This window comes from Molothrus aeneus, chromosome 2, assembly GCF_037042795.1.
Source record: "Molothrus aeneus isolate 106 chromosome 2, BPBGC_Maene_1.0, whole genome shotgun sequence".
NCBI lineage: Eukaryota > Metazoa > Chordata > Aves > Passeriformes > Icteridae > Molothrus > Molothrus aeneus.
Window position 1 is genome coordinate 101,638,875 of NC_089647.1, and position 26,062 is coordinate 101,664,936.

A 26,062-nucleotide genomic window follows, 5' to 3' on the forward strand; every position below is an offset into this window, starting at 1 on the left:
TGCAGCACCCACCCAGCAAACACCATCGCTCCTGCCTTGCCAGCTTGAGGAAGAAGGAGGGTGAGAGAAGACTAAAAAATAACCTGTTGTTGCTCCTTTCCAGGTGACTTCCTGACTAAACAGCTCATGGGTCAGGAACACAAGTTGTTTACAATAGACATTTAGACTGCTTTTAATTTGTGTATGCAGTAAAATTGAGTCAAATTGACCTGAACTGGGTTTCTGTTCCTTTGTATTGGACAGTGTAAAGACTACTAACTGTACCAAACCCACAATCTTCTGCAGTATTAAAACCGTGTCAGCACTATTACATCAGTTAAACAAGTATGCCTTATTATTGTTGGCCTTCTCACTTGTTTCAGAGTTTTAAACAAAAAGAACAAGATCCTTCCTATTCAAAATAGCTCACTATTCCATATTTGTTTTAATTTATTTAAAAATAGAAAACCCCAACAAAACTATTTTAAGTAAAGTAGAAATGATCCTTTAATCCTGCAATCTTTTAAAATTTCATGTAAAAGCACTCACATTCATTGCCAAATCCTCAATCTGTCTCTTGAATCACACAAAAGTCATTAAAAAGCAGAAACTTGTACCATAAATTTCTTAGGCAAACTGTAGAAAGCACTATAACTTACCGATGTCATTGCTTCTTTCAGAGGAGTCTTTCTCTAGAGTGCCGGATACTGTACTGCCCACTAATTCCACTTTTGGACTATCACTCCTGCATTTGGATCAAGAAGAGGAGATGTTTTATTGGGAGATTTTGTGTGGGTTACAGTAAATTGGTAGCTAACTTGCAATTAATAATGAGAGAGCAAAGTATTCTTCCTTTGCAGCACCAGAGTGACAGCAATGTCAGCGAGAGCAATCTCCAGCAAGTCGACATGCTGTCCAGATTAACCTTATCCCATTTCTCCTTAACACCTGTCAAAAAAGCCTCTTTTAGACACCCTAGTGTCTGGAATAATTCTTCAGATGTTCACGGCATCTCAACGCGAAGGAAATCTAAGGGCAAGGGGACATTATTCAACATCTTCTTTGTAGCTTTTTTCTAATTAATTGGCTTGCACAAACTACAGCAGTGGACTACCTGGAATGCTGCAGAAAGTGAGAGAACCTCAAGCTAGCATTGTGCATTTCAGCAGTTCTGAGTATTTGCTTATAAATGCAACTCCTCCACCATGTTTTTCCACTTTTCTTATGAGACTAGACTATGATTACTGTTTCCAGAGTCCAAAGAACAAAGATCATCTAATTTGTCAGAAATGGCTTTTGAATAGTAAAGTATCAAGAGCTAGGATACTTTACACAGAGGAGCTATTTTAAAATCAAACAAAAGCAACAAAATTATCCCTACTTTGGAGAATATTCTATCCCACAATACTTGAGTTAATTAAAATTACCTACTGAAACAATATTAAAAAACCAACAGTGCTAAGCAGGTAAATCAGTATTGCACAGTCACTCAAATCTCTGATATTTACTGTGACAACAACTGTTCAGTTGATGCAATACATTGTACTTGCCATCATTATCAGGTCACTTGACAAATACACTAGTTTTTCCACAATGACTATTCCCAGTGTAACACTCTAAAAATTATGATGTATGTAAGGTACCCAACTTAGGGATAAAGACATAGATCTGCCCCAAAACAACCCAGGCAGATGTGTACTATACATTGCAATAATTAGCTATTGACAGAAAAATATGTAGTGAGCTCACAAATCTTGTTGATTTTTTCATTGGTCTCTGCTTTTGATACCATAAGCTGATGACAGATGGCCTGAACCTCAGTTCATGGCAGCAGCTTATGAGCAAAACAGAAAGTGGCTGGAAACCCTATTTCAGACTTCAGGGAGGCTGTGATAAAGAGCTGAAAATTTTTTTTAAAACCCAGAGGAGGTCATAGATTAAGTGAATATATATCCCATTAAACCCTGTAATAGGGTGACCAGCGAACAAAAAAATAGACAATCAGATTAATAGCAAACCTCTCAATATGGCAGGCAGTCTGCACCAGGGAGGACACAGAAGAAATTTAACACACACATAGAAAAATGTATTAATTGGCAAGATGATAAATAAGCGTATTTCCAAGTGATCTACTGGAACAATTAGTTTTCTTATTTTTCAGTCTTTAACTTTTTCTTATATTGCTTATATATTTGTAAACCTATAAGAAGCAACATAGTTTCTTGGCTGACAGAGCAATGAGCATCTGACTGCATACTCTGTTTTGCACACATTCATTTCCCAGCAATCTGAGAGCACAATGTGAGTTGGAAGCACTCTAGGAAATGTGTGAGTATGGCTTTGGAGAGATTCTTAGAATGGCACGATTTAGGGCTGAAAGTCACAACATTTACCATTTGCCTACAAAAGATACCAAGATATATGGCAACAGCCCCACAAAAAAAACCCAAAACAAAACAACCCAATCCTGTTGTCAGAAGAATCAACAGGCTCATTATGGCACTCTGCATCCATAGTGTTGTGAAAGGAGTGGAGCCCTCCCTTCTCATTCACAGTGTCCCTCTCTGCTTGTGCCCATACAGACAGGCTGTCAGCTTGACCAGACAGATGATCAGCCTGAGAGAAACCCCACACGAATAGAAGTCCCACTGCAAACTGATTAATTGCCATCTGGAGCAACTCCCTGACCCATATGTGCAGCTGCACAAATGCTGGTGCTAAACATAAGGGAGGCTGTGGGAATGGGGTGCCAGGACAAGGAACCCTGTTAGCAGTGGCATGGACATGGATTGGTTGAAACTGATTGTAAAGATGCACCTATAGGTGTTTATGGCTTGTCTACTCCAGAGAATTGACTTACCTATAAATTGTATGTCTCTATATCTTATCTATAAATCATGGTATGTCTAAGTAAGCTGTGAAGGCATTGGAACAAACTGACAGCTATTCACTGTCCCACATGTTTTTTATCTGTCCTATTGCTCTTGAAGCCCTACTCTCCCTCCAGTGAAGGAGGATTATATTTAAATGGAAAAACAATAATCACTACAAAAAGTCAGTGAAATGCATAAGATGCAAGCCATTTAGGACAGAAGAAAACCCTCTTTGGCTTAGCAGCTGCCATGGAAATTGCACAGCACCCACTTTGTAACTACAGCAATTTCCCCCTCAGGTTCAGGTACTGGTTTTGGCTGGGATAGAGCTGATTTCCTTTAGAGCAGCTTGCAAGGTGCTGTGTTTTGGCTTTATGCTGAAAACAGTGTAGATAACAGAGGAGTGTTTTCATTGTTACTGAGCTGTGCTTGCAGAGTCAAGGCCTTTTCTGCTTCTCCTGTCATTCCACCAGGAAGGAGGGTGGGGGGACAAGGAGTTGGGTGGGGACACAGCTGACCCCAGCTGATCCAGGGATGTCCCACACCACAGGATGCCATAGTCAGCACGTAGAGCTGAGGGAAGAAGGAGGTGGGGGATGTTTGGAGTTATGGCATTTGTCTTGCCAAGTCACCACTGCAGGTGATGAAGCTCAACTTTCTAGGGGATAGCAGAACACCTGCCTGTCCATGGGAAGTAGCAACATTCTTTGCTTTGCTTGCACATGCATCATTTGCTTTTCCTGTTTTACTGTCTTTGTCTCCACCCACAAGTTTTTAACTTTTTCCCTGATTCTCACCCCCATTCCACTGTGGGGGAGTGAGTGAGTGTCTGCACAGGGCTCAGCTGCCCACCAGGTCAGCAAAAGTTCTGCCGATTCAATTTTTATTCTAATTGCTTTAGGTTTTTTAGATTATGGAAATGCTTCCAGTAGGTCTTAAAATAATTACTATCTTATTAAACTGAATGGATTTAAAACCAAAACACCTTTATTGAAGTAACTGCTTCCACTTGAAGCTTCATATTTCTTAATTATCCAAGTAATTAAAAGTATTGTCCATTTTTTTGTGCTAGACATAGTAAAGTTTGGACTATTAAGAACATAAAGAGTTTGCTGTTTAGGTTTGCCTTTTGACTTTGGTAACATGAAAATTAAAATATCTTAAAAAATACATGGTTACTTCACACAATTTTGTAATTAGGAAAAAAAAAAGGAAACCACAAGAGTAGCAAAGCAACTTTCCAAAATTCTAAAAATTGCTAAAAATTTATAGCATGTTTAAAATATTTCAAGCAAAGGATAGAACAAAAGAATAGTTACTCCATTGCATGCCTCACCAGTGAACTGAACACTAGGGTACGTATCAGTCTTTCCTAGCCATCACAAAGCTAAATCAGAAGATTATAGCAAATACTTGTATTTCCAAGTATGCCCAGGTGATCAGCAGGTATGGACTGTATTTTGGAGCAACTGGGCAAGCATGTTCAAAACAAAGTCCAAAAGAAGCTGTGGCAGTGGCACCTGGATAGAAGAGTAAGTTCTCAGAGATGTACAACCAAAGCATTTCAGTAAGATGAAACTGGGAGCCCAAGGCAGGTGCCTTTTTTTCTTTTCATTTGCCCCAGATTCTCACTAAGAGCATTTTTTTATTTAACCACACTTGGAGGATTGAAGGGTATCAATATCTAGCATTTCACTCTCCTCTAACCTATATTCTTTTCTGGTATTAAATTCACCATTACTATTACTACTTGAACTCCAGTAGTTCAATAGCAGATAATTTTCCTAACAGTACAATAGTAAAAATATTTTCATGCCTTCATTCTAGTTTTTCTGCAAGATGCACAGCTTGCCCATTTTAGGCAACTGTTTTATTCTGGTTTTCATCTAACTCTATTCACTATGCATAAAGGAAATCTACAGTGCACAACCCACTTGCTGATGACTAAAAGGTAGCCACCTAGACCTGCTTAGGACTACAGTGAGGCCTTGAATTTCTGCAACCTTTCCCCTAGCAGAGAACAAATGGACTTGGGTTGGCAATCCAATTTCTCAGTGCTCCTCAAAGACTGTAACCACCTCTGATAAAAAGCGTTATGTAACTGCAGAGTGACAACCAACATTAGAGAATAATTACTTGACAGCACTATTCTGCAGTGGTGCCAGCTAAAAGAGCATTGAAAATGTGTATTTTGCTAAAGTTTGATCTAAAAAGGATCAAAGAAAGCAGACTGAAACCAGGCTGACAGTATTTGAAATGTGCATTGCCTAATGCTATTCCTCAGCACAATCCAAGCTTTTGCACTGAATTAGTGCCCAAGCTAAGCTGCAACAATTTGAGGTAAACTAAGAAAGTCAAGATCAGAGTAACATTCTGATGCAGGTATTTCCCACACATTCTGCACTGTTGCAGCAACAGCTGAATTTCTTCAGTAGAAATGAACTAGTCATGAACAGTGTAAGACTGCTATTACTGAGAAGATAGTTATGATCCAGCCAGGTGACTATAAGGATTTTCTTCTTTCTTATTGTTCTTTAAATACAGCTTACTGTGAAATAAACTGGGACATCAACTGCAAAACCTAAATTCTTTAAATGAGTGTTTTTTCCACTAATTCCAAAAGCATTGGACAAGAGAAAAGCAATACCTTGCATGAGTCACAGGCACAACTGGTCTTTCTGGTCGTCTCGGGGGCAAGGTGCCAGGTCTGGTCACAGCATTGGCTTTGGGGGGCCGAGGTTTCTTCGGAGGTATAGCAGGAACTGAAGGCTTCTGCAAGTCTAACTGTTTTTGCTCTCTCTCTGATCTTTCTTTAAATCAATCATTTCCAGAAAAAAGAACAGGGATATTATTAAGTGGAATTCATTTGCACTCACAAGTCTACATTCAAAGAAGAAATCTATAGATAGACTGTATACAAAGCAAAACCTTTCCATTTCTGTTCTAAATCATTCTTTATTTGGTATATTTGCCACAAGTCAGTTGCTCAACCTCCCTGGCTGTTCTGCCTGGAACTCCACAGCCAAAACATGTGTGCAGAATCTTGATGGGAATACTATTTTCTATTTTAGTAGCTTACTGGTTTCTGAGTGTAAAGTACAAGAATGGCAAGAAATTACGTACCATATGGTACAACTTCCCACGAGCACAACTTATATTAAATTTTAATATGAAACAATAGTAATTTAGAAGTTCACAAAAATAATTATGCTTGATATTCTTAACATCTCTTGAACAAACAGAGAAATACTATTTTTGGGAGGGAAAAAAGCATGTTTCAAGTGAACAACTGTTAAGTGAAAATAAAATACAAACAGAAAGATTTAACAATGTCTAGCAGGATGTAAACACCTCAGAAAAATCAGACCTATTATTTAGGTTTTAAGCACAGATTTATATGCTGAATTTTTCAGCTTGCTGATGAAAACCTAGATCATTTGCAGAACAGATTAGGTATAGTTAGGGAGTGCCACCATGCTGATACCCAATGACAAATATGCAGCACCTGTGCATGTATAAAGTAGAATACACATTAGTAACTTTTCTAAATAATATGCTCTAAATTCCTAATAGAAAACAAACATGTAAGTATGTTTGCCACACCCGAGAAGAGCTGATTTTTCTTAAAGAAAGGACAAAACTCTCTAAGGAACTAAAATTCTGCTCTTTATATACTACTATTTCAATACCCCACTTCCCTTGACAATGCTGCCTATGATATACTGTGAATGTTACACCTCTGTATACATCTAAGAGGTATTGGGAGTGTTACAGGATATTGCTTAATGGGTTCTTTAAGAGAACCCATTAATGAGAAGATCATGGAATAAATCCCCAGAAACACAAGGCACATTATGTTTGGAATAGTCCAGCTAGCAGCTATTGTTCACAGGCAGTATGCTTTGAGCAGATGCAGTCATTGGGTCCTCACTAACACTGAAGCTTTTCCAGCACACTGTGTAATTTTTACACACTTAATCCTATGACAATTTATATGGCGTCAGTGTCCAAGAATCTGAATTGTATGAGGGACAGGCTGGGCAGTGTGCCAACACACAGCTCAAAGGACGTTCCTGTGCCACCCCTGCTGTCACAACACATGAGCCATTCCAGCCACTCCCTGGTAATCCTGAAATGTAGGCACTACTCCTACAGCCTCTTTTCAATGTTTAGAAAAGTTAAAAAATATATTTATAGTCCAGGAGAGTAACATATTTAAATTTCTTCTGCTATTTTAGCAGTTGGCTTTTTAAATCTAATAATGGCAAGCAAAGGGTTTTATTGCTAAGATAACCACAAGAAGCAGCACACATAACCAAAAGTAAACCTATGAAGAGAAAATAGCTAAAACACTTGTCAGATTGCTAAGATGTATATCCAGAAACAGATCTCAGTACAAAGTCTGAAGGTTCTGTCACTAAATCATAACTGCATTTAGTCATGTACATACATGTGCCTTTTAAAAGGCTGCAAGTTCAAATACTTAGACATTAAAAAATCCCATAAACAAACTTGTTCTTACAATCTAATAGTCCACTTAACATATGAAACTTGGCACCATCTTCAATTAGAGCATAGATGTAGCTATTTTCCTGAGACTATTCACCATTCACAGTGAACACAATGAAACCATTAAAGATTTAATTTGCTTGTCCCTGCTCTTTGTGGTACTGTGTCCCATTTCTCGCAATGTTCAAACATGGCTTTGAAGGATTTTTTAGTTTCTTTGCTGCCTTGCCTGTGACTTTTGTGGCTATGAGAATGGAGTGATTCATAAGCATTAATGACTATATCTCCACACAATCCCTTTGTGATGCAGGAAAACCACCAACCCAGCTTTCAACTAGAGAACCAAAGAAGACAGATGTTAAGAAAAAAGTACAGACTAATCTAGGGTATTTTACTTGATCGAGCACCTGGGTTTTACAGAGCATTTCATGTATTGAGAGCAAATCTCCCCTGGACTTCAGTTGTGGCTGCATGTACTCAACAGCTCTGAGTGGGTACAATTGAACACCCTGAATTCAGTCCATAAGTGACAATGAGAGCCTTTCCAATATGCCTATCATCACAGTCTATCAGAATGGAAAACAAACATCCAAACAATACACTTAATGGAAACAGAGAGTGGGAAATGAGGATGTGCGTTTGTTCTATTTCCCTCATCTCTCTGCAGAGAGCAGGCAGGAAAGCACATTTCATACCTTTTTCTTCTGTTCGATTAGGAAGACATTCTGGCCTTTCAGGTGGTATCTTCTTGATTTCATGCTTTCGATCTGTGGTCCCTGCCAAAGACAGAAAACTTGGAATTTTGACCAAGCCAACAAAACAGTGACATAAGATTTAATTCTGCAATTTCTTAGGCTTTTCATATTCCCAAATTTGAAAACGTCTTGCTAAAACTGAACATAAATTTATATAAAATATTTGGCTGTACCATAATGACAAAAAAAGCAATTGGATATTTATGTCCTTATAATCAAGTTCACTGTTTCCAAAGTGTGCAATCCCAAAGAATAGACACTCTCTGACTATTCTATGGGGAAAAAATCTATAACTGCAGATTTGAAAATGTGGACAAATCCTTTATCATTACAGACATAAATGAAGAGCAACTCAACAGTGTGCAGAAGCATTAAGAATAAATTAATTAATTAAGCAATGTCAATAGAATGCATAATGGAGCTGAATATACAGAGGTTATTTTACATTAAATTAACACATCACTCCCCTTTTTCTCCACTACTAGTAGCTGCTCACTTCCACATATTAGAAGGAGGAGAAGAGCAATGCTGGCAGCATTCTGCATGACTATTTTAATTGACAGCTTTTGGCCAGGAGGTGTAAGCCCCTGGCTTCTCCTGCCTCTGTACTGGAGGCCCTGACATTCTGTTGCTTCAAGAAATATGAGAACTTGTGGCACCAACAACGGGAAGATTTTGCAAAAATTTCCTGGCACATACAAGATAAAATCTTCCAATCTCCACGTTGTAACAAACACTTTATTGGATATTGGCTGTGCTGCATTGGCTAACCACTAGGTGCTAAAGCCATTTCAACTTAGTAGTGTTGAAAACTGCTTTAGGTAACACTATTAGCATTTCAATAAAAATTACAGTAGATGAAATCCAAGAAAAGCAGAGAAGGCAGGGCAAGGAGCACAAGGCAATTTTTTGTTTCAATCTATTCTATTATATGCAGTTCTCCAGTGCATTTACATTTTCTGAATGTGCTGTTGGAAGTCCCTTCTGCAGCTGGTTCCTAGAAATAGTCATCAGTGGTGATCACCAGCCATGGTTTCTTTACTCAAGTGTGCTGTTGGAAGGGCAATAGTACCACATACCATGCCAATAAGTAATACTAAATTCTCATTTATGGCTGGATTTGATAATATTAAGGGTCTTTTCCAACAGAAATGATTCTATGAAAAAGACTTCACTCCTGAGAGGAGAAGCTGTTGCTCCTAATCAATTAAAGCCTTTCAAAACTCAAGTTATGCAAAGCACAAGTCAATGTATTGATAATCTTGCACACACTAATGTGTTCAAAAAGAAAGACACATAAGTCTGTACCTAATTACAGTATGATTAACAGTCATCATTAACACACCGAGGGACATTTTCAGGCCAAGTCTAGAACAATGAGCCGACAGCCACTGAGGAGCTCCCAGACTCAGTTGCTCTTCCTACTTGCACTGTGATCCCCAAATTAATCAACACCCAGGCAGGCACCGTGTCCTGCCTTAGCTTCCAGGTGACAGTCACCTTCAAGGAAGCTTTGTATCAGCTTTGGGAAGCTCTGTATCAGCTCCCAGAGGATCTCCAGAGTATTGCCACCCTTCAGTCTGGACACAGTTGTGTTGCTTACCCAGCTACCCAGTGAAATGCCAATGCTTTGCAATGACTAGCTCATTAAGGAACTTCTGCTCCTAAATTTGGCTCTCTGGTTTTCACCTTGCTTTGTAAAGTGCAGCACAGGTGTCTCTGGCTGTTTACTGTTGTAGAGATTATAAATTTCTATCTCTACTATAATAGAGACACCTCTTTACACATATGCCACTTGTACTAGAAAGACAAGTTCTAATTCTCTGCTTTGATTTTATGCTCTGCATCAGAAGATGCTGACATTTAATTATTTTGGCTGCAACTGACAGTTTTAAATTTATTCATCACACTGTGACTGGTCAAATATGCAGAAGCATTATTGAAGCTATTACCTTTTATCAACAGTAAGACCTGATGTGGAGATGTGGTAAAATACAGTATAATCTCAGTGAAAAAATAATTTGACAAAGTAGAGGATGTCAGGATGATTAATCCTAATAAACATAGGATGATTTTCAGCTCTAGATATGTATCAGAAGAAACTCTTGTGCCTGATCAGCCAGGAGTTGTCAAAGAATGAGTATGAAAGGAAAGAACTGCAATAGTCTTGGCTTTGACATAGACTTAGAAAGCCTTAATCAGATTGTCTGCATCCTTTTACAACCATTTTTCCTTCTGAAAATGTCATATTTGAGAAGGAAAAATGCTATGGTGACACAGTAAAGCATTGTATGCAAGCAGGTACCTATTAAAAATGTTATTCTCTAATTATTGCAGTATAAATTGAAATAAATATGAAGTTTTAACGAGTTTTTACAAAACACATCAGGATTTAACATCAGTGGTCACTAAAACATCGTTGTTACACAGCCACCACTAGATGGCAAAGTCATACTGCCGTCTCTGGACACTATTACTGATTTAAAATCAAATTTATATTTCCTTGAGTCTCAAGACAGAATGAAGAACAAACCAGGGATGTCAATAAGCAACACAAATATTTATGGTCATGATTCTGTAGTCAAAGAACTGCATGACAAATTCAAACTAGCTAAATGATAGCATATTAATTCACAGTAAATTGTATATTGGTATAAGTTGCATTTCTACTAACAGCTTAAGTCTGTAGGAGAGGAAAATTTACTTTTTAAAGCACCAAAAGCTGGAACATGTCACAGTAACAAGAAAACTATCTGGAGATTGGACACATTTGTTTTGGTTTTTAATGTGTGCCTGCAGTGGGGGAAGCAGTAGTGCTGCTGCAGAGTTTTTACAAACTGACTGGACTTAAGGGATTAAAGAATTCCAGCCACAGTTATGTTTCCACCACAATTGCAACACAAATGAAAACTCTGAGAGCATCCCCTGCCTTGTGATTTGTATTTTTACATGAATGGAACTGGAATTTGGTTTCTGAGGTCTGTCAAGTGCGTAGATTTTTTAACTGTTTCTAAGTTTCATGATAAAAATAAATCATGCAGGCACTTTTGAAAATTAGTATGAAGAGGTCCTTTTAAAATTACAAATAGAAGTATGTTCAGCTCTCAGTAACTACACACAATTCAGTATAACAGAGCACAAAATCAGTTTTGCTAGCACTCCTCTGTTTGGAAAACAGACTCAGCCCATTAATACTTTTTCAATACCTTTATCTACACAACCATTCAGGATAATTCCTTTTAGTTTTACACTTAGGGCTATAAAAGTATTGAAAACCAAGAATCTATGGCCTAAAACCTGGAGCAGCCAGCCAGATCCAGCATTCATGCAGATCTGCAAGATTTAGATTGCAGCTCAGAGGAGGCCACTGCATGACACTATTTTATAGATATTCCAAAAAGCTCTGTGTCTGTAGAATAAATCAGATCTGTAGTGAATGCATTTTCCTCCTGCAGGTATTATCAGACTCCACATACTGTGTCTGTACTGAAGGACATGCACATAATCAACTCCAGTCAGGGAACAAAACCAAAACAATTTGAAAAACTGAAGTATCACACTTGCTCTGATTTAACATGATTAAGGGGCAAACCAGGTTATTTTGAAATGGGATAGATGGTTGACTGCAATACATTTAAAGCCCACCACAGTCTTTCAGGGTTACCACCTATTGTGGTTTCTTAGTTTTTGTCTAGACATCTGCTTGTCAATTTTGATACAGATGAATTCTATACAGATTTGAATACACTTAATTTAGATTGAGATGTGCTCACTGAAATGTGCTGTAAAATTTCAACTGCACTTTACCTGATCCTTGTTTGATGACAGGAGCTGATGGAGGTGGTGGTTTCTTCGGTCTCTAAAATTTAATAACAGAAGAAAACAGGTTGCTTCAAAAGGCCTGTAAATCTCATTCATACAGAGGTTGGAGTTGATCATAAAGTGCTTAACATTAATAATTACAAGTCATAAGACTACAGATCTGTCACACATATTTCTCCTGAAATAACGTCATTAAAATGAATTTGAAGAGAGAAAATAGCATTGACAAATAAAATATCATTTTTATATTTGCAATTGAAATGTCCTGCTGAGGGGTTTAAAAAGTTCATTTTATGTACCTTAAGACTGGAGGAATTTGATCTAATGAAGAAGACCTTTGAAATTTGATCTCATGAAGAAGACCTTTGTAAATATTTACCCATTTTGGGAAAAAAAAAGCTAACACAAAGAAACTCTGAGATACATGTGGCAAAAGCTGAGGTATTTCCAGACCTGTAAATGAGGCAAAAATGCAGAACTCAGGAAATACAACAAAGGTTACTCTTTCTTCACTTACTAGGATATATTTAGAGTTCCAGTTGTGAAAGATCAAAATTTTAGATGTTTGGTGAAATGAAATGAATTATTCTGAATAATCTGTCCTTTTAATACTTTTACCTTCTCTGTTAGGATGATTTTCCTAATAGATCTGTAATGGCAAGACTGATGAACATGACCACCAACAGTTCTGGCAGTGCCAGAACAATTTCTCTTCACCTGAGGCTGGGGGGCTGATGTCTTCTCCTCTGTGCTGATGTGTGTGAATGCATGCACAGCACACTGGCAGTCACCACAAGTATGTTGGAATGAGTACAGAACCAAATGGAGCATCATGCTAGATCAAATGCCATACTCTATCTCTCACTTTGAAAAAACCCCAAAAAACAATCAAGATTATTGTAAAGAAATTCCAAGGGAAAAAAAAAAAACAAACATTTTCTCCCCATATGTTCATTCTTTTTTCTGAGAAGGACTTTATTTCCTTTGCTACAGATTGATCACAATCACTTTCACTACATTTCTGGCTATGTAGCAATGTATATTGTCTTGTGGAACAAATGTGAAATGAAATGATTTTTCCAGATATGCACAGCTTTGCCAAACTTCAATCAGCCATTTAGACTAGTATTTTCTCTCAAACTCTTATTGATCCCTGCCCTCCCCCCAATTATTTTCTATCTATCTGCCAAAGCTTTTGAGAAAGATCAATTGCTTTGTTCACTTGCAGTAATTAGTTCAGTGTCTGCCCAAGAACTCTCAGATCTGGATCTGAGTGTTGAAAGAGAGCAGATTTGCTGTGAAGGCTGAGTGCTTGCCACATACCCTTCCAAGGGATCTCTCTCAAATCTAGCAAATGTACTCATCTCTGGAGAAAATAACATTTCAGCCCAGACAGGGTAAGCCTAACATCCTGAATCTCAAAGTTGTCATCCAGCAACCTTCAAATTTCTCCTACCATCTTAACATGACCAGTTCACCTCCTATCATCAACCTGAGAAAGCTGTGGCCATGAACTTAGGAGATCAGAATGATCTTGTAAAGCCTGGCTGCCATGGGCCACTGTCCACACTCACTGGGTCCCTTACACTCAGAGACACTTCTACAAGAACTTGGGCAACACTGTTTAAGGTTTAAATGCAGAAAGGTGAAGAAAAATTTGGAAAGGAAATGAGACAGAGACAATGAATGTCCTGTGATAGGCATTAGGAGTTCTGTTGATAATGGCTGCAGGGGGATGCTGTTGATGCTGAGGACTCAGCAGTACAGTACAGGCATTTGGGGTTTAATTGTGGACTGATCCCATTGACTGACCATACATCAGCAGCATACCAGAGATGCACTCTCTTAGCACATCTTTTGGCTTAGCTCTCTCCTGTAAGGGCTCTAAGTTATGTCCCCTGAGATGCCTTCCAAAGCATAACAAGTGCAGATGGACAAGTGACAGATTCACTGCAGTCACTTCTGATTAAAACCAAAGCACTTATGTAGAGAGACACAAAAGAGAAAGGGTCTTATGGTTCATTTGACAAAGTGGCTTTAACTGAAAGCTGAAGAGGGAAATAGATTGTTTCAAAAGGACAGACCAAGGTCAGAAAGGGTGTAGGGTGAAGGAGCCTTAAAAGACTCCTTAGTGGAACATGGAGGAGCGAGAAGGATTTACAAGGGTCTGTGGCTGCTTGAGATAACTGAGAAGGTGATGGAGACAGAATTTACAGAAAGGAAACAGGACTGATTGGACAAGAAGAGAACAGAACTAGAGAGCAGGGACAAAGAGTAAAAGGGGAGAGGAAAAAGCTGTACAAAGAAATTTGGTGTAGGGATAGAAAGTAAATGCAGATGGTGATTTGGACTCAGGTAGTGAGCTCAGGGGAAAATCCTGTAATGGAGACCACCTGAGAGGTGGAGATTGGGACTAGGCAGTGAATAGAAAAAAACTGGAACAAATAGGCATGTGTGGAAAAGAGTCAGGCTTGGAAAATTGGGGACTGGACAAGGAGATGGGAAGAGATCCCAAGCTTTTGTTGAACAGACAGAAGAACTACTGCAACAAATACTTTCAGACCATGGGATGGAATCCAAGGTTTCTGGATCACATCAGAAAATACCTGACAAAATCACTGGTAAAGTATTTATCTCCTTCCCTTTTAGCACTGATTCAAGCAAAGACAGATGGTCTATAGTCCTACCAGTTACTTACTCAAGTGGCCAGATCTGTGGCATTTCAAAAATTAATAAAATTTTATTCTCCACAGTTAGAGCAAACCTAGCTGTAATTTCCAAGTGTCTGAATATCTAATTTACTTTACAAGTTACATTCAATTGTACTCTAAAAATCACTTTAAAGATACATAATTTTTAAGTTCAAAAAGACTGAATAATTACACCACAAAAAATGGATACCAATAAGGATTTTTTTCTTCTATAATAGGCTTACTATGTCTTCAGGTTTTTGATTTCTGCCCCTTCTAGTAATCACCTTCTTTCATTTTTAGGCCTAAGCCAGGATATGCACTTTGCTGTGGAATTGCCTTTTCATCTCCCACAGTTTTTGCTGCTCTTCTCCTTTCCTTTTCAAAAATTATCATGCTAGCCTCTGTGAGCTGTTTAATAGTTACTTTATTAAGCTTTCCAAGTTATTTAATTTTTGCCTTCAGCATCCAATTTTATTGCCAAAGAGGGAAGCTGGGTGTCAGTAAGTTTTGGTTTTATCACAGAAGGCTTACACTGTCACTGTGAAATACTCATCAAAAGCCTGATTGCAAGCTTGTAATATCCCACTGATGACTCAAAAGGTTCCTAAAAATGGAATGGTCTTTTGGGGGAAGCAATCCATTACTTTATTCCAGGAAACCACAAGATTTCTAAATATTGTCTGGCAAGTAACAATGCCATCTTTTTCAAATAAATAGGAGCTGAAGAAACTTCTGCATAGGTTTTATACTTTCTTTTTTAGTAATTCTGAGAGGTAAAGAAACATACCTCTGAGATACCAAAAGCTTATTATTTTTCAAATTTCACAGTTAAAATCTCACCCTTTTTGTTCTGGAACAGTGCTTGACTGCTGTCCATCAGCATGCAGGTGATACTCTAACTTTTCGTATTCCACCACAAAAACAATGGAGAAGATTAAAGAATTCTGGATATCATTGCATCACATGACTCAGTCCTGGGACCTCTAGTTCTAGTCTCTCTCAAACTTGTAGGACACAGGACAGAGGGCTTTCAGAGCAGCATAGTGCAGGTGGGGTGACCGGATGGGCACATCAAACCCTTCTAGGAAACTGTGTAATATGACTTTGAGTGCCACACATTCTTTTTATGGATTCTAACCAGAATTCTTTTCCTTTATGTTTTTATGTTATTAGATCAGAAGAAAAACTTTGTCAAAATCACATATCTGAAAGAGGATTTCTTTCAGCTCTACTTTAATTCTGAATTTTCAAGTGAAAATGAAAGAATATATTGCTTACCTCTTTTTCAAAATCTGAAGGGAGTAGCTTGACAAAGTTATCTGGAAAGACACCTCGTCTGCCATTGAGTTCTCCTTCCCACCAACCCACATCAATGCAATCCTACAAAACAGTAAAATGAAATGAAAACCACAGTGTGCTGGTGCACTGAACAGATTTTTGAGCTGAAGTACTCTCTTGCATGATGTCCTGCCTGTTTGCTAGAATATGACAATTTGCTGGAGTGCCAAGTTAACAGGGTAATCTATCAGACAAAAAATTCAATAACCACCCTGCATTCCATTATCACATGGAACAGCTAGGAAAGAACAATGAACATGCTGTAAGAGCTCAAGACCTTGTCTGTGTCTAAAACAAAATGCTTGTTCACCATTTGATCTATTAAACAAGTCAGCATTTTGATCATCCATGACCCTATGTCTCTCTGACTTCATTCTGCAGAAAGACAATAACTTCATTAAATATCATACATCAGAAGATAAAAAAGCTCCCTTATTTCCCATACTTTCAAGAAAAGCTTGACACACTGGAATTATTAAATTTAATCTCACTCCAATTAATAAGGCATAATGCACCTGATTAATATCTGACATCACCTTCTTTTTCTGCAGCATTTCTGAGCAGTACAATGCAGAGTGTAAAACAATGTACAGCTAAATAGGTGAAAAAGTAACATCAGTGAATATAAATGATAAAAAATAGAAGTTAATTTTGTTATGAATAATAACAGTAACAGAAGTCACAACATTTTAGAGAAGGTTGAAATGGTTCCCTAAGTCCTCAGTGCTCCATATTCCCTTTTTTGTGTCTGTGTGCTTGCTACATAGAATACTTCCTGTTGAGATTTTCCACATTCTTTTTTCCTGAAAGCTAAAGCTGAAACAGTTCAGCTGTTTTCCAAAACACAATTACAGGAAAGTTACCCATTGTCTGCTCAGTCTTAAAACCACTTCAGCCAATTTTTGCAGTTGGCTCAAGATCAGGCTGGCCAGCCTTTCCTGATTTCCATAAAATCTTTTATTTCACCTGCTAAATGGATGACAGAACAATGCAGGTTAACTTAGTGAGGTGTGCTTAATACCAAGTCCTAAAAATATTGTTCACAATGACTGTGCTTGTTGGTATTTTTTGTAAGTTACAGTAGACAAACACTGGATGATATTTGAGAGAAAACAGACTAATATTAAAGATCATTGCTTTTATGCTTTGGGGGTGGTTTTTGTTACTTTTTTGTTTTAGAATCTTTATTTAGCTTATTCAGTCCTCCTGGTCTCCTGAGTATGTGCTAACTAAACACACCAGCTAAAGAGTCATGTCTGTTTTGGTGCATTTGTGCATCTTTCCCCCCACTGTCTCAGTATTTTTTCTGATGTAATGCAGGCACAAAACAATCCTTCCATTCTTTTTTTATAATCTTTTCTCATGCCTAATCTTTGCTTTTCTGTATTCTCCCTTCTCTTCAGCAGGGTGGTCTCCACCACGGAGGACATTTTCTAGGCCTTCCCACAGTTATTTAGGAGGTATTTCCCAGCTCTGTTAGACCTTTCTTAGTGACCAGAGCTGATTCTTGACCAGCTGATGTTTCCAAAACATCTGCTGAGTACCTCCAGGGCTGTCAAGGACTCCATGGAGGCCAGTCATGGGCAGGCTCTGTGCAGGATTCTCCTCTTGCTGCAGAGCCAGCCCCCCTCATTCCTGCTGTGAAGGTTCTCTCCCACTTGGCTCTGTCCACTTGCACAGCCCAATACTCAGGGCCCTCAACTGCTCTATCACATGGGGTGTTTTATAATGCCCTCCACCCCTATGCTGCTAAGCTGAAATTGCCTAAACGTTTATAACCCAATTCAGATTTTGAAAAATATTAAGAATAATTCAAGCATCCAGAGACAAAAAGCTTGTGCTTCAACTGATTGCACAGCTTAGCACTAGCTAATAATCCTGACTGAACAGCACAAGACATCACATATATGCTTTTTAGGTTAGATTTTTTATGCTCTTAGGGAACATAAACATTACTCCTACTTCTTCACTTCATTAACACTTGATTTTTTTCCTTTTTAAGGCACATTTGTTTTCATGAAGCTGCTGTTTGTGTCACACATTCATAAATCTCAAAGAGCTGCAGGTTTGCTTTTTTCCCCTCTCCAGCTTGTCACTCAGGCTTATGCAGCCAATCACCACAGTGGATTTTCATACAGCAAGTAAATATCTTCAGGCAGTCTCTCTTTAATTTTCTCATTTACTTCACTTGCAAGAGGAGGCTTATGGGTCACTGAGAGAGAAATAAAGATTTCAGAAAAAGCTACTGATGAAATCTGGTGAAGAATCTCCATGGTGGTGCCCTCCTGCTACCCACAACTGCAGGTTTGCCATGCCCCAGGAACCTCTGGAAGCCACCCTAAGGTGCTGGAAGAAGGTAGATCTCAACTGGGGGTCAGAGCAGCACACAAGCACACCTGAGTTACACTGCACAAGCTGCCACAAGTACTGACAAAGGGCAGAGCTATGAAGCACAATCAAGGCAGCATGATGAAAACAATGTGTCTGCTTGTGAACAATGAGCAAAAATCATTTCCAGATTGCCATCAGACATGCAATCTTAACCATATTGTCTTTTTTAACATATCTTGTGTTCATGTGTTCAAGTACAGCAAAAGAGCTGTAATTTCAAAACGCAAATTTTATAGAAAAGCTGTCAAGCGATCCAGTATCAAGATTGACGAATCTTTATTAATAACCCAAAATTTATTAACAAACCAAATGGATCTGTGCTTTATCTCCATGTTATTCTGTCAGACTCATATAACAACTTAAACAAAAATCAGATGATGCAATATCCCCGAAGTCCTATGAAGAATATGTAACCTAGAAATGTAGTACTAGAAATGCATTTTGGTTTCCTTTAAGAAAAAAGCCCTCAAAAAATATTTATTAAACTGGCAAAACAAATACTCCAGCTACTGAAATTCATCAAGTTAAGGGGTAGCTGTGTCAACATTTAGCAGCTGTAAAAATCAGCTCCTACCGAAGCTTAATTTGGAGACTATACCCACGTTCTCATTGCAGTGACAGTGCAATCAAAGACCTCAGAGAAATTCACTGCTGGTTCACATTGCCAAGCCTACTTTGATTGTTCAAGAAGAGGCAGATTCATAAAACAGAGAAATTAAAAATCTTGAGGGAGATTTTAGTATTTTCTCATTAAAATACAAATCTTGGTTTTATCCTCATTTCTAGTGAAGTAAAATCATAAAACAGTTTAGGATGAAAATGACCTCTAACATTACTGAATCCATTTTTTATCCCAGCACTGCCAAGCCCACCTCTAAACTCTGTTCCTGACTGCCACATCTACATGTCTTCTAAATACCTCCAGGGATGGAGACTCAACTACTTCCCTGGGCAGCCTGTTCCAGTGCTTGACACCTCCTTTGGGGACCAAATATTTCCTCACATCTAATCTAAAACTCCTCTGGCACAGCTCAAGGCCTGTCACCTGTAACTGGGACAGCCTCACACTGACTGTACCAGGGCACCTGGACAGGTGGGACAGTCACAGAGGAGATGCTCCTGCTGTGCTGGCCAGGAGCTTGCTGCCATTGTCCCTGTCCCTTCAGTCCCTTCAGCCAGGCAGAGGGAGGACAGGGAATACTCCATGTCAAGCATCCTCTCTGCCCATCAGGCCTGCCCCAGGGAAGGCAGGGTGTGATTCCAGCTGTCACATCCATTCAGCAACCATTCTAATTCCTCAGCAGTTCCCAAATAAAGCATAAAAAACTGAATATACTGGCATAACTAGCAACATTCATTTTGTGCTAAATATTTGGGACAAAATTGGACAAAGCATAGCAAAGGGAAAGACTAAAGTGTTGAGGAATTTTTGAGATATTTAAACTTTATAAGAAGTAAATATTACACAAAACATCAGGTACTAAAATATCAGCCTGGGCTGGAACATTTACGTAAGCCAGAGGAAAGGGTAAATCTGGGAGAAATGGAAAGTACTAGAAAATCAGAATATAGCTACCTTTTGTCAACATGCTGCCAAGATTTATAAGAGTATACACAAGTGAACTAAAAACATCAGTCCTTTTATTGATATGAAGAATAAGAGGAACTATTCTTTAGGGAATTAGCAGTGAGACATGCAAGCTGTGAATAAAACTGGAAGAGAAAATCATCTGGAGAAAACAGACTTTTTTTTTCCAGAAGGGAAAATCAAAAAAGAATGCAAAATACAAACCCAAACCAATGGTAAAACAAGAAAGGTAAAAACACAGTTCTACTCTGAAACTTTTGTCTGTGGTGACTAAAAGAGTAGGGACAGAGGAGAGGGGAAAGAGAGCGATACATGAGTAGAGAGACCACCCAAAAGCCATGGGGAGATATTTGGCAAAGAAAGTTTCCATTCAGAGCACCAGATTTATCACACTGTTACTGAATGGAAGTGAAATACAGTGAGATACATAAGTAGGGCTGACAGCAGAAAATCAAGGCTTTGTCACCTTTTAGCAACTGCAGTGATCCTGCAGCCACTCTCATAGTGACGAAGAAAAGTCATAAAATGGTAGAGTCATGCTTTCTCCTCTTCTGGGTGAAAGAATCATGGCATTGCTTGGTCTCTTATGCACACAGTATCCTACATTAAAAGGTTTCTTAGCAGCAGAACTTCTGCTCCGTATTAGAGCAAACATGGTGCTGTTCCTTCCCTTGGCGCTCTCAATTCAACAGGAAAAAAGCAGAAGATGGTGGAGATTGAAGAAAAAGCCCAGCACAAAGCACCTTCTGCTCTCCAGTGTGACAAATACTCCACTCTGTGCTCAGAAGCAGCTGCACCCAGACAGACCCCACTGACACCACACTGGCCCATGGTACCCCCGCCATGCAGGAGCCCAGCTGCCACCAGCCAAGAACACAAACTTCCCTTCCTTCAAACACCATTTCTCTGGTGGTAAAAGAGGTGACAATGGAGGTGGATAAGGCAGAGCTGTCAGTCCCTGTCACCATGATATTTTCTGAAAAATCCCTTCACCAGGATTTTTCTCCTGAGAAGCCTCAGAAAAGAAATGTGAACAATAATTGTCTGATTGCTTGGAATGTGGTCTGGAGGTTCCTTACCAACAGGTGCATCTTTGATTGGTTCCATGTGAGTTGTTTATAATTAATGACCAATCCCAGTCCAGCTGTGTCTGACTCTCTGGTCAGTCACAGGTTTTTATTATTCATTCTTGTCTAGCCTTCTGATGTCTCCTTTCTCTTTCTTTAGTATAGTTTTAGTATATAATTTCTTATAACATCATATCATATAATAATAAATCAGCCTTCTGAGAACTTGGAGTCAATTCTCATCTCTCACCTTGTCCTGGGGACCCTCACAACACCAAAACAAGTCCCCTTTAGTACCTGATACCACAATCAAGACCATGAAATTACAAGACTCAAGTTCATGCCTGGCATGTAATGTGTCTCTCATGCCAGGCTGTGTCCCAGCCACAAGTTTGGCTGTGACTGATTACCCCACCAGCAAACCTGACTGAACTCTCCCTGCTGGAATTGCTGACAGCTTCACAGCCTTTCCCTCTGCTCCAAGGAGGCAGGAGTTTCATACACCCCACAGACAGAGGGGTTTTCATTTCATATAAAGTTCTTTCTCTTAAAAAACCAGACTTGGTTATTAGAGATGGGTTTATTTCTAGCCCACACTACTATTTGCACTCTAGGCCTGGGCCAGATAAAAGGAACATGAAGGAAACCAATATTTTTTGCTGAAAATGCAAAGCAGCCCTTCTGGTTGTGAACATATTTATAATAAAACTCTACTATTTGAATTTTTTTCATTATTTTACCAAGAATCAATAAAGCATGCAAGATTACTATAATTTAAATGTCAGACATGCTCCAGTGTGTGTTTTCTTCCAAGTACTATACATTATTCTACCCTTTTTATTATTTTTTTTCTTGAAGTCACTTACAGGAGAATTACTGTGTGCTATGAGACTGTTCTTAATGACTTAAATAAAACCCTGAAGCTACTTGGCTCAATGTATCCATTAGAATGTGTTCAGAAGCCCATTGGACTTGCACCTTTATCATCACTGCAGCCAGCTGCAAGTGCATCAAAACTGCTCTCTCCAGCACTAACAGCCATCTGATTCTGGGAATCTACCAAGAGCTGAGCAATTCCTGCAGCTTTACCAAAGCACAAGGAAGCCTGAGAGGAAGAAGGCATCCACTGCTGCAGCTGTGCTTTCCACTTCACTTTGGGGGCAAAGGTGTTTCCTGCCTTTTCCCCCAAAGCCGCCAGGTCTTCGAGGCAGCACCCACTCCCCTCCTCCCTTCTACCTTTGGGAGGACTGACAATTTCAGGGAGTGCCTGAAATTCATGGCCCAAGTTCATCTCTCCACTCCCTAACCTACCTTCCAAGCTGCCTCAAGTGAAGAGAAGGCTTTTGTCAGTATAAGTAAAAGAAAGATATTTTCTATTCCCCAAGGTCACAAAATAAATAATAAGCTATGTGATTATCTTCTCTCCTATCCATGACTTGAACTGCAGCTGTGTAAACTCTTGAAGAAATACATCTGAAAAAGGCCAATCTTCTCATCTGTAAATAGGACTTCTGTTTTTCTGAGGGAGCTGATTGCTGCATAGTCTGGTCCTCTGAACATGATGGTACTTTGCAATACTGCTAAAATATAAAGCTATAGTTTAGACATCAACCCACAACTGCTTGATTTTTCAGCTCTTTGATTAAAAGTATTTGATTAAGAACTATTCCATCCCCGAGATTTCATCATCACAGCTAAGACAGAAAGCAACACTAAGAACAAGAAAAAGCAGGCCCCCAGAAAATTATATGTGAAACTTATACTGTAGTATAAGCTGTATTGAGATACACCATAATGATGCAGGGTTTAAGAAAGTATTACTTTTCTGGAAATCTCCACTAGAAGACATAGCTCCTTACAAAAAAAACCAAACAAACAAACAAAAAAACCAACAAAAACAAACAAAAAAGAGAAAGACATAGTAATAATAATAACAACAATAATAGATAGATAGATGATAGATAGATAGATAGATAGATAGATAGATAGATAGATAGATAGATAATCATCCCAGCAATTGGCATTTCCATTCATTAAATCTCTGCTTTCCTTCTGCCCCTGTAAAGTTGGTTCTCATCAAGAAGAATGTTGAGCTGGAAAAACAGCATTATTCAGAAAGCCATGAATCCCTCTTATGCTTGCCCTGGGAGCTTTCACGTATCAGCTCTGCTGTGCTGGCAGCCCCCCATTAAATTACTACTAACCCCATTGTAAGCATCTCTCCAGAATTCTTTTGCCAACATCTAGCCAACATCACCATTTAAAGAAAAACAAACCACCTTTAATGCAAACAAAATGTGTCTACTGAGCTTTCCAAGACATCAACCATAAGACACAAAGAGATACATGCAACATATAAAGGCTTCTGAATTTGAGGATTAAAGGCTCATAGAAAGACAAATCTGGAGGACAAGCCCTCTGCATTCAGCCCACCCTCACAGGGCACCTGTGGGAGCTCCAGGCTTGACTGCAGCACTGGGGCCAAGAGGTCCCAACTCTCACAAACACCAGAGAAGGCCACTGGACAGGCTCTGTGATTGTCAAACCATCATTAAAAACACATCAGATCTTGATTAATGTAACTTGGATTTGGAGGGAAACAACAAAGTCATGCTAAGTCGGGTGAAAAAGCATTTTAATAATATTAAAATATGTTTCTTTAGAAATTCTTGCTACATTCAGTGTCATGACATTGACACCAAGACAGATCATTCTCAAAATCCAAGTTTATCTTAAGAGTTAGAAAATAATTGATTTTAGAATCTTCATCAGTTCTCATTAAACTTGCTAAACTATCTATGAATGAAGGAAAGCATCTCTCCAGAGGCCTACATTACACTCACACTGTGCTACCTGGTACTTCTCCAAATTATCAAGGTTTGTTACTTACTATAAGCTCAGCTACTGAGATAGAGAATTTACAGTACAAAAAAGTGCAAAATTTGTTAAATTCTATTAAGAAAATGGCCATGATTTAGAGCATCTGGTTAGTAATCAAGTACTCCTTGGCAGAAACATGATTTTAACATCTGTCTATAAGACAGAATGAGTCTCTCAACAACTACCTAATATGAGATAATTTAGATAAAAGAGACAGCCCAATAGACAATAAATTTGCCTTCTGAAGCAATCCTGGAGAAAACCCATTTTCATTTTACATACTTCTTGCAAATATATATAGATTATGAAATATTGAAAGAAAAGCTTTAAAGGAAACCTCACAGTGTGGCCTCTAACCTCTGTTTGGCCCCTAACCCAGAGGTTTATCCTGCTCAAATCCTTAACCTCTTCCAAAAGCCCCAAATCCTGAATGGATCCTTCCCAGCTCCTGTGAGTTCTCATGCCCAAGCCATACTGAATCTCACATCTGATAATGCCAATTGCATCTTTCAAAGTTTAAGGAGTCAAACAGGAACATTTTTATTTATCTGCAAGCTCCAAGGCTCTGCTAATAAATCCTCATGTCAAACCTCTATGGAAGGAAACAGGAGAGATAGTCAGAAATTAGACATTATTTCAGCTCTGGTTACACTGCTCTGTCCAGGCTGTGGTTTTTACTGGAAGGCACAACAAGAAGACACCTCTCCAGAAGAAAAAGTCTGTTCAAAAATTGGCTCAGATTAGTGAACCCTGCAAAAAAGGAACTGGATGAGAATAATGAATGACCTGCAATACCCAGGACATTAGAGCAGAGGATCTAACAGAGCAGGCTTTTTTTCTGTTAAATATGTTTCAGGCTAGGTCTAATCTTTTGACTTTACATTCTGTGACTAAATGGTTTAATCAGTAATGAGGTGAAAAAGCTTTGATGAAATATTTGTACAAACAGGAAGAATTAAATTGCTTATTGAACAAAACCATCTCTTCTGAGGATTCACTTCATTTGCAATGTTCAGTCAGCAGAATTATTGTGGAAAAATAAATATGTTCCACATCATAAAACTCTAACATTCCAATACTCAAATTAAACCTAAATTAGCCAACACAAACATGAAAGGTGGTTCTAGTAACAGACATAATTTATGCCTCTGATGAGCCAAGATAAAATATTTATGTAATTACATTTTCTGTATTTAGAAAGATTATATGAACCTAGAACAAAACATTTGAAAGATTATTTAATGCTATTACTACTTAGATTGAAGACATATTAGGACCAGGGTCCTAATTACAATTACTAATTACTTGGCACTGTATGTGCATTTTTACTTCCCCTTGAAATAGCTTTCTCTGCCTTGAAAAGGTTGAGCTTCAGATAATACCATCAAACCAGCAGGTGAACACAACATTCAGAATAAAAGAAGGGATGAAACTAAGCAATGCATCTAAAGCCCACACTGTGAGCAATAATCACAGTTTTCCAGACACCTCAGCATTTCAGCAATATCTCTTCTAAGTAGAAAAAAAGATTCTTTCTTTTTTTATCTCAAAATGTGTCACCTTTTTAGATTAGCTTGGCTGTGTTAAACATACTTACAAACAAAACGCCTTTCAAATTATGCAAATCTTGAAGCATTGCACGCATGAGGGATCCTGCCACTTCACCTACATAGCTTGGCATGAACTTGTGTTTGTCAAAATTCAAATTTGGGACTTCCCATGAACAAAAGAATCACCTTCTTTTGAAGTCACTCTTGTAGCATCACAATTTGTGGTAACAAAACCAGGAAAAGACAACTTCAGTGTGTACTTTTAAAAGTAATATTATAAATATACTACTGAGATCAGCATTCAAGTGCTGGCTGTTCCACTCTCCCTGGACTAAGCACAGGCTTAAAAGCTTATTTAAATGCTTAGCTCAAACATTTGTGTTTCAGTAATATATCTAAAGATACCAATGAAAAGTAACCTGCACCTGGTTCCCAAATAAACATTGTCAGGCTTTGTCTCTACAGAGACCTTAATGCCCCACTGCTAATCACAGCAGCCAAGAAATGCTGCAAGATGTGACTAAGTGTTCAAAGTTATTTATAAACATTAAAAATCCTTGGCCAAGGACAAGGTTCAAGCAATAGACTCTACTCAGAGTCTATTTTCCATCATTTAC

General features: G+C 38.5%; 1 protein-coding gene across 4 annotated transcripts in view; it reads right to left on the minus strand.

The window, feature by feature from the left end:
- The window catches only part of SH3KBP1 (SH3 domain containing kinase binding protein 1), a 211,680-nt gene that overhangs the window by 19,452 nt on the left and 166,166 nt on the right, over positions 1–26,062 (minus strand). For all 4 annotated transcript variants that reach the window (XM_066545410.1, XM_066545409.1, XM_066545412.1 and 1 more), the window contains 5 exons: positions 15,910–16,011; positions 11,924–11,975; positions 8,057–8,137; positions 5,500–5,662; positions 639–724 (listed from right to left, as the gene is read on the minus strand). In XM_066545410.1, the coding sequence (XP_066401507.1) occupies positions 639–724; positions 5,500–5,662; positions 8,057–8,137; positions 11,924–11,975; positions 15,910–16,011 (484 nt within the window). The remainder of the gene's footprint in view (positions 1–638; positions 725–5,499; positions 5,663–8,056; positions 8,138–11,923; positions 11,976–15,909; positions 16,012–26,062) is intronic.